Here is a 14,195-nt window from a genome sequence, read left to right on the forward strand (position 1 = left end):
GGTGGGCCTGCAAAAAGCACCATAAGTTCTTACTCCTGACTGTGGACTCCCCCTGGAACTGGCAGCCCAGTCCCCAGGCTTCAAGCCATCCCTCACTTGAAGGTGGAGTTTCACCACGCACCCACACCTTTCCACCCTGGAGCCTGCCTGTTGCCATCAACATGACATTTATGGCACCCAGGCTGCTTGTGCCAAGGGGCACCTGCCAGCCCATGCTGAGCCACCTTCGGCACCCCCTCCTACCCTCCCTGAGCTCTTTGGTGCCTAACTCTTCAGAGGGAGACTGAGGGGGAAGGGGGGCTGGTGTATCAGGACTTCCTTGAGTGCACACACAATAGCCAAGTCACAACAGCATTCCAGGCTTGGTTTCAGCTTTGTTCCAAAAGTGGCCTAGAGTGAGAAGGTATGGTGCTTTTTCCAGGCACGGGGAGTGGGTAGAGGCCAGGGAGTGAGACCAGGCACTTCCAAGCCTGGGGGGACAAGGGGGCTTCCCGGGCCCCCGAGAGCTCAGGGATGCCCAGGTCCAGCGCCACAGCTAGGTGAGTACATCTGTGCCCAGACCACCACTGGTAATGTGCTGGGTAAGTCTTGAAGCCGGTATAGTACTGGGTCTTGCCCAAGGCCTGTCAACCACTGACTGGCTACCACTTATGTTCACTTAAGGCCCTGAGGCTCCACAATAAGCAAGTGGTAAGACTAGCCAGGCTTGTGTCCTTCCCTTCAGGATAGTGAGTTCCCTCTTATCACTAGTGGGTCCAGAGATGCCATCCAGGAGCCAGGGCTTGAAGTCAGAAACTTTAGGAATCTACCTGGTGCTCTTTTCTCCTGCAGCTGAACTGGCACCTCAACCATGCGACAAAGTCCTACTCACTTTCCATCCCCTTTCCACAAGAAGATGTGTCTCTCGCCATGGTCACTACTGCCCCAGATTCATAGTTAAGTACTACCTGGCTGCAATGTCCATTCAAGGCCCAAGGACCCGTTTGTCAGCTTGTGGTGAATGCTGCCAAGCCTGGAGTTCCTTTTTCAAAGCAATGTGCTCCCATCTGGTCCAGGGAAGGTCCAGAAATGCTGTCCAAAAACCAAGGCATGGAATCAGAGACCCCAAGAACTCTGGGTCCTGTACCCCACTGTGGCCAAGCTGGTACCTAAGCTGCAAGACAAAATCTCTTTCACTCTTTCCTCTCCATTTCTCAAGCAGAATGGATCTCTCCCCATTACCGTCATGGCTGGGAATATGCTGCTTTACACCAATACCAGCGTGTCTCTGAGTCTCACCCAATGCCCATGGCAAGTACTACCTGGCTACAGCTCCGGATTATTTAGGGACCGAGGGTATTTTAGTCAGCAGGTAATGAATCCTGCCAGGACTGGATTCTTTCCTTCAAGACAGTATGTTCCCTTCTGGCCTAGGGTGTGCCTGGAACTGTTGTTTAAGAGCCATGGCCTGGAATGGGAGTCTCAGAATTCTGATTCCCTATTCTACTGTGGCTGTGCTGGGTTCCAGCTTGCACGACAAAGTCCTCCTACTCTTCCCTCTCCTCTCCTCAAGCAGAGGGAAAGGGTCTATCCCAGACCTGTGAGCTGCGCTACCTGGGGTTGGGGAAATAGGTGGTACAAACTCTCCCTTAGCCACCCTAGATGGGCAAATCTAGGTCATTTGCCCAAGTCCACTGGCTCTAAGCATAGCACAACGCCAGGATTTTCAGTTCTTGTGCCTAGACTGCCTTTCAAGTTTGTTTAGGTCCCAGGAGCACTGAGCCTTTAGTGGCGAGGCTTGCCAGAACTCAGGATCCAACAGCTGGGACGGGCTAGTCCCCACTTGCTAGGGCTGGTGTAAATGCTCCTGCTGTGGGCCCTGGCTGAGTTCCGCCTGTTGTTGCTTTCTGCTGTGACAGGACAGCATTGAGTTCCAATGTTCCAATGCAAAGTCGCACAGTTACTGCACTCTCCCTCCCTCAAGCACTCAGATTCTCTCTCCATGCCATGTGGTCACTGCCAAGGGATCAGCGAGGGGTGGCATCAGTAGTTATACACTTTCATTCTGATGCTCTCCAGAGCCTCTTTTAGTGATATAAGTTAAAACCAAATATTATGATTGCTCACCTGTTATTTCGTTCTGATGAAGGTGCTTTTTTATGTGGATGTTTGTTCAATTTGGTATTCCTGTGGAGAGGATGATTGCTAGAGGCTTCTATTCAGCCATGTTGCTCTACTTCCTTGAAAGCTGAGTCTTTTTTAATCACCTTACCATTTGTTTATTATTATTTTTAAATGATTGGAATAATTGTACATATTTATCATGTACAACATTATGTTTTGAAGTATATTTACATTGTGAAATGGCAAAATCTAGCTGGTGAACACATGTGTTATCTCAGATAGTTATATTTGTGGGGTGAGTACACTTAACATCCACTCTCTTAACATTTTTCCAGAATACGGTACATTGTTATGAACTATATTCACCCTATTTACAATAGATCTCTTGAACTTACTCCTCCTGTGTAAATTTTCTGTATCTTTTGACCAGTGTCTCCCGAACCTCTCCTTCCCCACCATCCACCTCTTGTAACTACCACTCTAATCCCTAGTTCTGAAATCAACTTTTTTAGGTTGCACATGTGATCGAGATCATGTGGTATTTGTGTTTCTATGGATGGCTTATTTCACTTAACATCATGTTCTTCAGGTTCATCCATTGCCACAAATGGCAGGATTTTATTTTTTTTAAGACTGACTGGTATTCTATTGTGTATATATACCACATTTTCTTTATCCATTAATCCACTGATAGACACTTAGGTTGATTTCATATCCTGGCTATATTGTGAATAATGTCGCAATAAATGTAGGAGTGAAGATATTTTTTCAACATATTGATTTCATTTTATTTGAATATACACTCATTGGTAGGAGTAACGAATTACATGGTAGTTCTGTTTTTAAGTTATTTGAGGAATCTAAACCTTGTTTTCCACAATGGCTGCATTAATTTACATTTCCATCAACAATGTGCAAAGGTCCCTTTTTCTCCATTTCATCACCAACACTTGTTACCTTTTATTATTTTCATGATAACCCTTGTATCACTTGTGAGATGATATTTCATTTTGGTTTAAGTTTGCATTTCACTAATAACTAGTGGTATTGTGTATTTTTTTATATCCTGCTTGATAGTTTTCACGTGATATTTTCCTGGTGTCTTCTCAAATTTCTTTTGCAATCTATATACATTCAATATGTTATTAGTCAATTTTGAGTGAAAATAATAATCTCTCCTTAATCAGTAAAATCAGCTTTTATTTTCTTTATCTAAAAATGAAGTGTCTTAAAATTACAGAACATACGTAATTTGTATACTCTATATTGCATTTATTTTATAACAAGACAATTAACGGAACCTGAGTCAAGGCATAGAGCAATATACTGTACATCTCAGATTTTATTAAATTCAGTAGACTCATTTAAATATTGTGGAAAGAACTGAGAAACAAAAGAAAACCACGGAAAATATTTAAACTATGTTGGCTAAGAGTGTATATTTTAAAGGTCTCGCTACAGAAAATAAGTGAGGTGATAAGTGTGTGAATGAACTTGATTCAATCAGCCCACACTGCATACCTATGTCAAAACATTACATTGTACCCCATAAATAGGTATAGTTATATGTTATTTAAAATATTAATAAAAACTTTGTAATAGAGCTGATATTGAATTTGAGCATGCTTGATTTAGACTTTAAAATAATATCCATTTTGTTAATTTAATGTGATCATTGACTTTCCAAATATTTCCATCGATGTCTTCAGTTTTTTATCCCACCTGTAATGCCTATAGTCTAATATGTCTGTTTTCCTAAGGAGAACACTTGAATAGTTGGCGAGGGGTCATTTGAGGAAGACTGAGGCTATTTTGTTCAATGAAACAGGGTTGTGATCTGAAGATAACACTTTCCTGAAATATATTGAAAAAATATCCAAATGATGGCAAAACTGGTCCATGTGTCTTATTTCTTAACAAAATACTTATTGATTATTAAGAACATTAAGTTTGAGGTAAAATGATCCTGCAGTGGAAATCAATCTCTGCAATATATTAGTTTCATTAAATATAAAATAATATTAATTGTAGACCTCAGTTCATATGAGTTTTAGAGATATAGGATATCCTAATCAGATAAGCAGTGGAGCACGGTAAGTCATAAACTGTGTGCTCAAATCTGGGCACTGCCATTTCAGATCTAAATAGTGACCTTGGGTATGATTTTGAAGGATTCTATGTTTTCATTTTCTTATTATAAAATGAGATAAATAATTGTACCTATACCTCATATGATTTTTTAAACATACAATGAATTAACATAAGTAAAGTGCTTAGAATAATAAGCACTCTGTAAATGTTGGGTACAAATATTAGCATTGTATCTGTCACCTAATAAGCACCAAAAATATTAGTTATCCTTAGTGAGTTTTCTGTCTACAGTCAATGACATCTTAAAACAATAAACTATACCAGAAAGGGCTGAAATGAAACAGTTTCTCTTCTTATCAGACCTTAACTTTAGAATTACTTGTCTGCTATGGTCTGTTCTGATAACTTCATCTGATTTCTTCTTCATCAAGCGTAGATGGTTTCTTCTGGATTTTAACTATTGCGCATGAACTTAACATCTTGCCTAGAAAGTCAATGATTTATTTATATATGAATATTTCCACTATTTACTAGTTTTTGTTACTTAATCTCTCCAAGATCGCTTCTGGCAAGAAGTCTCCCAGTAAATATTACAAAAATAGTTTGCATTTATGTAGACCTTATCCATATGTGTCAAGTGCTTCTCTATTCATGAGGTGAGGTCAGTAAGGTAGACTGTTTTCAAAGTCATGGTTTACAATAAAATTTTATGTTGCTTGATGGATAGCCTTATCAAGGCTTCTTGTAGGAATGATGAAAATATAAAAGTAAAAGGAAACAACCTGAGAAGGATATGTTTTGAGGCTGTGAAGGTTAAGAAAGTGTTTGTATTGTCTTGCAATTTTCCAGATTATAAAGTGTAAGTTCAGTGAAATTCAGTGGCAAACTCAAAAGAGGCAGAGTTGAATTTTGGATACATGTCTGCTCACCTGGGCTTGTTATACTGCAGTGCTCATATTTGTCCTAGGTCCTTGGATATCTCTACTCTGATGAGACAAGCATAGGAGTGAAATGTCAGGCCTGATAATGCACATGCTTATAATGATTCCCAAATTTGTGGGTAAATAAGGTTGGTTCAAAATTTTTGGGTGTACTTTGAAAATTTGAATTAAGTTCCACGGAAAGGAAACCTAAAAGAAATAACGATTACTGATAAAAGAAAATACACAACTCATTTATATAACACTTTGCAGTTTATAAATCACTTTCTCAACCATCATCCGAATTGAATGTATTTCTTTACATAGCTGTGAAAGTTGCATTATTTGGAAGTCAAAACATTTCAAAGTACTTGAAGGTTTATAGTTAACATGATTAATAGGTACTGTAGTGAGAAAATATTTATTCATGCATGTTTTAGTTCATTATTGATACTGTTCACAGAGGAGAAAAAGTAGAAACTACTTGGAATGACAGCCTAATATTGGAGCACATGAAACTGGAAGAATCCTTCTAGGTACCCATTCACTTAGCCTTTTTCCATGTATTTGATGTTTTGAATGTGAAAGGGTCAAGTATGAGTTGGCAGGGGGTGGGAAGGAATATGGAAAGATGACAGGAGGGAAGCAAGAAGTTATTGATGGAGTAGTGCTGTGTATTCTCAAGGTGGGGCTTAAGAAAAAAAGTTTATCATTCTTTTCTCTTTTCTATTCTGCAGTTTCTTGACATTCAAAAGAGTATGTCACCAATGGTTCTTTCTTGTGAGGTACATTCTCAAACTTTGACTCTGTGACTATCACAGCCCTTCACCTAGAGAGTGCCAATTGTCATTATTCTGGGCAATGGGGGAAATCATATTAGCTACTTTATCATAGAATCAGTGGAGAAAAGGGTCTTTTAAATGTCACCTTTCTCCCTGAACACATTCTCTTCTGTTCTTTTCTTCTCTCTTTTCTTTCATCTTTCTTGACCTCTGCTCCACACGTATTCTATTTCTTTATGATCAAAATTAAGGGGGACATTTAGTTGAAGTGCACAACTCTGAAAATAATTTGTTCATCCTTGACATCTTTCTTACACATTTGCAAAGGTTTTAATATTTCTTTTTTTTTTTTTTTTTTTGAGACGGAGTCTTGCTCTGTCGCCCAGGCTGGAGTGCAGTGGCCGGACCTTAGCTCACTGCAAGCTCTGCCTCCCGGGTTTATGCCATTCTCCTGCCTCGGCCTCCCGAGTAGCTGGGACTACAGGCGCCCGCCACCTCGCCCAGCTAGTTTTTTTGTATTTTTTAGTAGAGACGGGGTTTCACCGTGTTCACCAGAATGGTCTCGATCTCCTGACCTCGTGATCCGCCCGCCTCGGCCTCCCAAAGTGCTGGGATTACAGGCTTGAGCCACCGCGCCCGGCCAGGTTTTAATATTTCACACTTCCTGCATTTGATCCTCACTTCCAAGCATATGTTATGGCATGATTACTATGCATTTATTAATTCATTTTATCTTTATTACTACTTTGTTTTTTTTTCTATTGACATGAATTTGATGACACATTTAGTGACTTGTTCAAGACTACCATGTTAGTAGTAGTGGATACCTGAAGAGTGTTGGAGTTAGGATCATGACTACTAAGAAAAATCCAATAAGACTAAGTTTCCTTATGTTAAGCTAAGCAGCAAGAACAGAGAGGCCATCTCTCCACTGGTGGAAAACTGGACTACAAAATGCTATTGATATATCATTAGCCTTTGTAGCCTGTTGCAGTGACAGAGACACCTAGCTATAGCCCAGGGGCATGAACTGTGTTGCTCATGGTGAAATAAGCTGACCGTGGGCAACAGGTCAGCAAGGGGTTTTCTAGTTCAAGTAAGTATAAGGAGAAGCTATCATCAGTAATATTAGCATCTTGTTGGTTATATTAAATGACTGGATTTAATGCAATAAAAAGTCAAATTCAATGTATCAAACTCATTCTAGAGAAACACAGATTCATGCCTCTTAGAAAATAATTTTAATTGCAAACTAATACATGCTTATTAAAAAATTGAACATTACCAAGTTTGTAACAGTGAGTTTTCTCTTTCTCTCACCAAATCTCACTCCACAGAGGTAACTACAGTTGTAGATTTTGTGATTATTCTTCTAGATATTTTCTGTGCATTCATAAACACACAAACACACACACATATATATGTATTAGTAAGTATATATATTAGTAAGTATATATATATGTGTGTGTGTGTGAGAGTATACTAAACTTACTAATATGCAAACTTGCTTTTTCACTTAACATCTTATGAGTATTTTTATGTATACACACATATGTTTACCTATTTCACTTTAATTATTCTTCCCATTGATTCATTTCATCAATATACTATTGATGAACATGTAAATAACCTAGCTTTTATTGCTATTATTTCAAAGATGCAATAAACATCCCTCTACAGCTACTTATTTTAATTCTGTACATTTACCTGTAGGATGAATTCAGATAAGCAGAACTTGTGGTATAATGGTAATTCCCAATATCTTAAACATGTCCATGACTCCTTGAGACATTATTCTGGAGTTTAATTTGTGAAGCGGAAGCACACAATAACTGGTATTTTTATAATGAAGGTAATTTATTTAGCACCACAGCCAGACCAAACTTGCACCAAAAATGGTTTGGTTCTGTTTTCTCCTGGAGGTAAGACGTTCCACAGATCTTACATGGTGATTCTTGTCTCTGTGATACTAACAGAAAATAGTGTGTCCATCCAGGTCATGTGTATCTTAAAATTTCAACTATCCAAGAAGATGAGTGGTCAGCAATTGTGGTAGCTACAGTCATTTTTCCTCACTCAACAAAGTCCTAGACGCTTGTATCTTTGCAGCTTTGTGAATTATTTGAAAACTATGGTATCCCTGTCATCTTTTTCACAGACTTTATACCATGAACAGTGGATGTTTTTCTTACAATACATCATTTTACCCATTGAAATTATTGGTTTTATTTTCTCTTTCAGGGCAGGAGGTGGACTTTATGGTATTGACAGCATGCCAGATCTCCGCAGAAAAAAGACTTTGCCTATTGTCCGAGATGTGGTAAGTTACAACTGTTTACTTCTCTTTGATTGCATGTGTGATTTTTTTTTCTTGCTAAAATGTAATATCCTTCTCATTCACTGTCTAGTCCGTAAATATTTCATGGAATAAAAGTATATGAGGCCAGATGCTACCTGCTGTTATATTTATTATTATTTCTTTAAAATCTATTACTTGGAGGAAATAACTCAAACCTTTTGATAGCTTTTGATATAAGTGGAAATTATAATTAAGTTAATATGACCCTATAATTGGAGCAAAAAGAAATCACACAGCATGCCAAGCAAGCGAATAGGCTTTGATGTGTTTAGTGTTATGAATGACCAGAAGTTTAATTCACAACGCTCTTCACCTTAACACAGTGAACCTGAATACTTTATAAAGCAAGCAGATAACATTAATCAATTCTTTATTTTATTATATTAAAGTCAATTCTAGCTAAATTAATAAGCTCTTTTATTTAAAGAAAATCATGGTTCACTTTGGGAGGCCAAGGTGGGTGGATCACGAGGTCAGGAGATCAAGACCATCCTGGCTAACATGGTGAAACCCCGTCTCTACTAAAAATACAAAAAATTAGCCGGGCGTGGTGGCGGGCGCCTGTAGTCTCAGCTCGGGAGGCTGAGGCAGGAGAATGGCATGAACCCAGGAGGTGGAGCTTGCAGTGAGCCAAGATCGTGCCACTGCACTCCAGCCTGGGTGACAGAGCGAGACTCCATCTCAAAAATAAAAATAAAAAATAAAAGAAAACCATGGTTTGCAAGTCATTAACATCATTATTACTTCTGATCATGACTCTGAATAAATCTGTTTCCTATATTGAAATATGCTGCCACCACCTTGATAAATGCAAAGAATTGACCATGACCTGTATTAGATTGTAAAACAAAAAAAAATCATGAAAAAGTGTCTCTTCTGTCATCCAAAATGTCTTCACATTTTATACGCCTATTTTTAATATTATATGTGATATGAAAAATGTATTTCCCCCATAAAAAAGTAAATTTTTTCAGCAACAATTACATAATTTTTTATATCAGTAATTTTTAATTTTGCTAAGAAAGGCTTCATCTGAAGGCCACCACTTTAGTTTTAAAATATAATCCTGACTGAAAAGGTCTTATACTGGAAAGTATAACATGTCAGTACATTTAGCTCAGATTTCTCTCCTTACTGTGTGGAAATAATTGCAAAGTGTTAGGCTAATTTAACATTGTTATACTCTTTTCCTACCTTTCATGTGTCTAACTATTTACACTTTGTTTCCTCTCACTTCTGGAATCTTCAGGCCATGGTAAGTGCTTTTCTATTTATTTAATATTTTGCAGTCTTCTCAAACATACATTGCACTTACTCATGGGGTAAAAGAGGGCAAGATGGAGAAATGAAAAGACAGACATACAAGAATAAGTTTGTTCTACAAGAATTTAACATCCGGTTCATTTCTGAAAGAGAAAATTATGTATACAACAGGTGCAAACACAGACCAAAATAGGATACAAATGTAGTTTTAGGGAATATGTTTTTCAGAGATGAAAGATTTTCTTGGGTAAACTCTTGGAGGTAATTCTTCAAGGTAAATGTGGAGATGAGTGGAGAGTGACATTCTTACTCAGATGTAGGCTGAATTTTATTTGAGTTAATGACTTTGCAACCCTGAGGAGATACGTATATAACCAGTTGGGTCTTGGGTGATCAAGAATGCACTATTCCACAATGATGTCCCTTTGCTCCTAATAGGATATCAGTTTTAATATTCCCATATGGAACTTCTGATTTCCAACATTTGCTATAGCACTGCTGAGTTTCTTGTAATTCATATATTTTGGGTAGGAGTAGGTAGTGGTGGTTATGGTTTTATTTTATGTGGTAAGGAAACTAAAGGGACTTGACTCTTATTTAAGATCATCCAAGTTACCAGCATCAAGTGAAAAAAATGAATCTGGATATAACAATTCTTAGCAAATTAAATGGGCACTTAGAAAAAATATCTTGAATAGATATGGAAGAATATTCTGGGGAACTATGAACAACTCAAGAACCATCTAATACTAATTATGATTAAGGGCCATCACCAAAGTCAGGCTGGCTCTCTACCAACGGTTACGTATTCCGAATGAATATATCACAACCACCTTGGGGAATAAGAAAGTTTGAGAAGCCTCTTGCTAGCCTGAGGTGCTTGAGGGGGCTAGTCATCTTGAGGCTGGTCATCTTGCCTTTCTGGGCCTCACTTTCATCATCTATAAAATGTAGGGGCAGGGTTGATGAGCTGTGGGACCTTTCCAGTTTTAATATTGTATGAGTCCATATTCTTTGTGAATCGACTGATTATCAAAATGGCAGGTCCTTACTAACTAAAATATGAACAGCGATAGCTGATACTCTTGCGTTTTCACCTTCTGCTGAGCAGTATAAGCATGTCAACCTCCCTATGTATTAATAAGTCATAATTCTGTTTGTTTTAGACCCTGGCTGCCAGGAAATCTGGACTCTCCCTGGCTATGGTGATTAGGACATCCCTAAATAATGAGGAACTGGTAAGTACAATGTCCATTACTAACTAGATATTCCTCATAACCACAAGGGAGAAACCGTTCTGCTTGAGCTACTCATCTGTGATGTTTAGTCCAGTGTTCCAGAAATAACTGGGAGCATGAGGAAAGCCTGACTTCAAACAAACTTCCTCAGGGCATCAGCCAATCATTTTCTTCTCCTCAAATACGCATGAACCTTCCTATCTTGACAAATGCTGTTCAATTCTAACATAGCTTCCCTGTTATTCTCCCTGTGGAAAAGTCCTACTGATTTTTTACATAGTTTAAGTTTTGCCTCTTTTACAAGGTTTTCCCCAAATATCTTCCTCCCTTCCAGCTGAATGATTAGTTTCCTCTTCGGGGCTTTTATAACTTTTTTTTTTTTTTTTTTTTTTTTGGTGACCGAGTCTCGCTCTGTTGCCAGGCTCGAGTGCAGTGACCCATCTTGGCTCTCTGCAACCTCTGCCTCATGGGTTAAAGTGATTCTTCTGCCTCAGCCTTCCTAGTAGCTGGGACTACAGGTGCATGCTACCAGCTAATTTTTGTATTTTTAGTAGAGATGGGGTTTCACCATGTTGGCCAGCATGGTCTCCATCTCTTGACCTTGTGATCTGCCTGCCTTGGCCTCCCAAAGTGCTGGGATTACAGGCATGAGCCACCGCACCTGGCCCTTTAATAGCATTTAATCATGACCTCCATATTGTCATATGTTTACAAGTGAAGTCAGCTTGGTATGAGTCCCATCTGTGCCACTTAATGAGAATTATTATCTCCCACAAGTTATGTTACTTCTTCAAGCCTGAGTTCTCTCATCTACACAGTGAGGTGACAAGGAAACTGAGAGGATTAAAGAAGTAGATATATGCTTAACATTCAGCATAGCTTAACAATTAGTAAATATAGTAAACAATACGTATGAGCTTCTGTTTTATTATTTTTATTACAACTATTTCGATTATTTTGCATACACCTTTTGTTTTAGACTCTGATATCCTTGAGGGTAGCACTGTAAGTTGTTTGTTGTTCTTGTTAAATGTTTCTACCACTATTGCTTAGCACACTGTCTGACATGAGGTAGATGTTTGTAAATTCTGATTGAATGAAAGAACAACGCTGACTAGAAGATGCAAGTAGGTTGTAATTATTTAGGTCAGGGATTCTTAAATCTGGCTCACTGGAACACTTGAGGGAGCTTTAAAACATACAGTGCTGGGGTCTCATTCTCAGTCACTCTGATTTAATTGGCTTCAAGTGAAGTTTGGGTCAAAGGGATTTTTTAAAAAATCCTTGTGTTTTGTGACTGGCATGTTCTCTTCTGGTAAATGTGTCTTGCACACTCTACTGGGGATTTACTTGAGACAATTTATCTGTGTCCCTCCCTACACTTGGAAACTGATATATCCTACCTCCCCAATTTTAGCAACTTTGTCATTCTTACAGAATAAAAACTCTGCCAAAAATATTATATTACTCATTTTGACTTTCTATAACTTAACATTTAGACACCATTTTTATGTCTATATTTCTCATTCCCTTCCTCCTTCTTTCTCTCATTGTCATCTTTCATCCAAATGTCAGTCTTTCCTGGGTTTTTCCATTAGCAAGCTCCCCTACCCAGTATGTATCAGTAAAACAAAGCATATTCATTTGACTATCCGGAGGCTACAACAAGTTGATGCATTTTCTATTGTGCCACAGGAGAAAAAATGTAATTGCATTCTCAGATTATTATTCTTTCTTTCTCCTCATTCTTTTTATGTATTTGTTTTTTGCAGACAGAGTCTGGCTCTGTCATCCAAGCTGGAGTGCAGTGGTATGGTCATAGCTCACTGCAGTCTCAACCTCCAGAGCTCACATGATCCTCTGGCCTCTGCCTTCTGGGTAGTTGAGGCTACAGGCATGTACCACCACACTCAGCTAGTATTTTTAATTTTAGTTTTTAGAGACAGGGTCTTGCTATGTTGCCCAGGCTGGTCTCAAACTCCTGGGCTCAAGCAATTCTTCCACCTCCCAAAGTGCTGGGATTATAGACGTAAGCCACCATGGCCCCCACTTCCTTATTCTTATCCATTAGGTTTATGTTGCCATGTAATATTTTGAGTATAATTTAGGCATAAGACAAAGTGGACATCCTCTGGTGTGGAGAAAGCTGCATATTGCTTGCTGAATCTCAAAACATCTAGTCGTTTTCTTGAGTAAATAATACACGCTGAAGAATTTTATTGATAAACTCCTACAGTGTTCCTTTCCTATGTTTTAAAACATGGTATTTGATTTGTACTGTTTTCTTTGACATTAGTATTTGAACTAATTCCTTTCACAAGTTAACAGGAAAGCATAGAAATTAGTGGAATGTGGAATGCTACTGTATTTTCTGAGTCCTGAACAGGGAACATATCCTCAATCTGAGGTTAAATTAGCTATTGATCTGCTTTTCAACAACTTAAAAATATCACCTTTACTCCTTTAGTTTCAGAAGACCTCAGTAAAAAACTCTGCGTTGGTGTTGAATGGATGAACAGAATCCATCCATTCCCTCTCAAATTCATAAAGCTCATTTCCCTGGGACTCGTGCCTCAAAAAGTAAATAAACTATGACTTCTGTACAACAGGCATATTAAATGTCACTCTTGACGAGCTGTCACATTCTGTCATTACACAGGCAACTAACATAAATGCTGGAGCAAATAATTTGCACTCCTTGGTGCTGAAAATCTTCCTAGGCACACTTGGTATAAAAGCATAAAATATTTGCTTGTGTGTGAAGGGACATGGCTTGGTGATGTGGAAAACAACTAATGGTACCACTTCTATTTTAATTAAAGAAATGTACAGTTTGAAGCTCAGTCATCTCTTCCAAGGACAGAACAGAGTCTAATGCCTGATGCAGGATGACAGTGGGTCACCTAGCACTGCCTCCTCCGCTAACGCTCTGCTGGCCATGGGTGAAGCATCGCCAGTGCCTCCATCCATCACCAACTCCACCTTACCCACAAGGCGCTATTAGGACTGATCGAGAATCTCAGCTCAATAAGCTGTTAAGGATTATGATTTCAGAAAATTTCCATCTAGCTTCGTAACATAGGAAGGACCAACCAATCTAGTATCTAAATACCATAGCAGTAGTCTTCCTGGCACTCCACTATCCATCTCTGTGCTAGTTTCACAGACTGGTAATTTCTTAGGTGTGAACCTGACAGTGGAGCAATCAAAGTAGATCCATTCGGTAATTCAATACATGCTTATCGACTGTCTGCTGTGTGTCGGGGGTTGTTTCAGACTGGAAATAAAGTAGGCAACAACTCAGCCAAAAATCTCTACTTTCATGAGGCTTACCAGACAGTGGGCGGAGGACTGAGATACTTAATTTTGTATCCACTGTTGCTACAAGTCACATGGAAGCTTCTAGTAGGCAAGAGTGTTCAAACCAAGATAGTCTCAG

At 38.7% G+C, this 14,195-nt stretch overlaps 1 protein-coding gene across 2 annotated transcripts in view; it reads left to right on the forward strand.

Moving 5' to 3' along the window:
• Positions 1–14,195, forward strand: part of UNC13C (unc-13 homolog C) — a 690,142-nt gene that overhangs the window by 257,402 nt on the left and 418,545 nt on the right. Inside the window, exons 4-6 of one of the 2 annotated variants that reach the window (XM_025390110.1) lie at positions 8,138–8,216; positions 9,505–9,510; positions 10,685–10,756. In XM_025390110.1, the coding sequence (XP_025245895.1) occupies positions 8,138–8,216; positions 9,505–9,510; positions 10,685–10,756 (157 nt within the window). The remainder of the gene's footprint in view (positions 1–8,137; positions 8,217–9,504; positions 9,511–10,684; positions 10,757–14,195) is intronic. The other variant, XM_025390112.1, reaches the window with a different exon arrangement.

The sequence above is a fragment of the Theropithecus gelada genome, chromosome 7a, assembly GCF_003255815.1.
Source record: "Theropithecus gelada isolate Dixy chromosome 7a, Tgel_1.0, whole genome shotgun sequence".
Classification (NCBI taxonomy): Eukaryota; Metazoa; Chordata; class Mammalia; order Primates; family Cercopithecidae; genus Theropithecus; species Theropithecus gelada.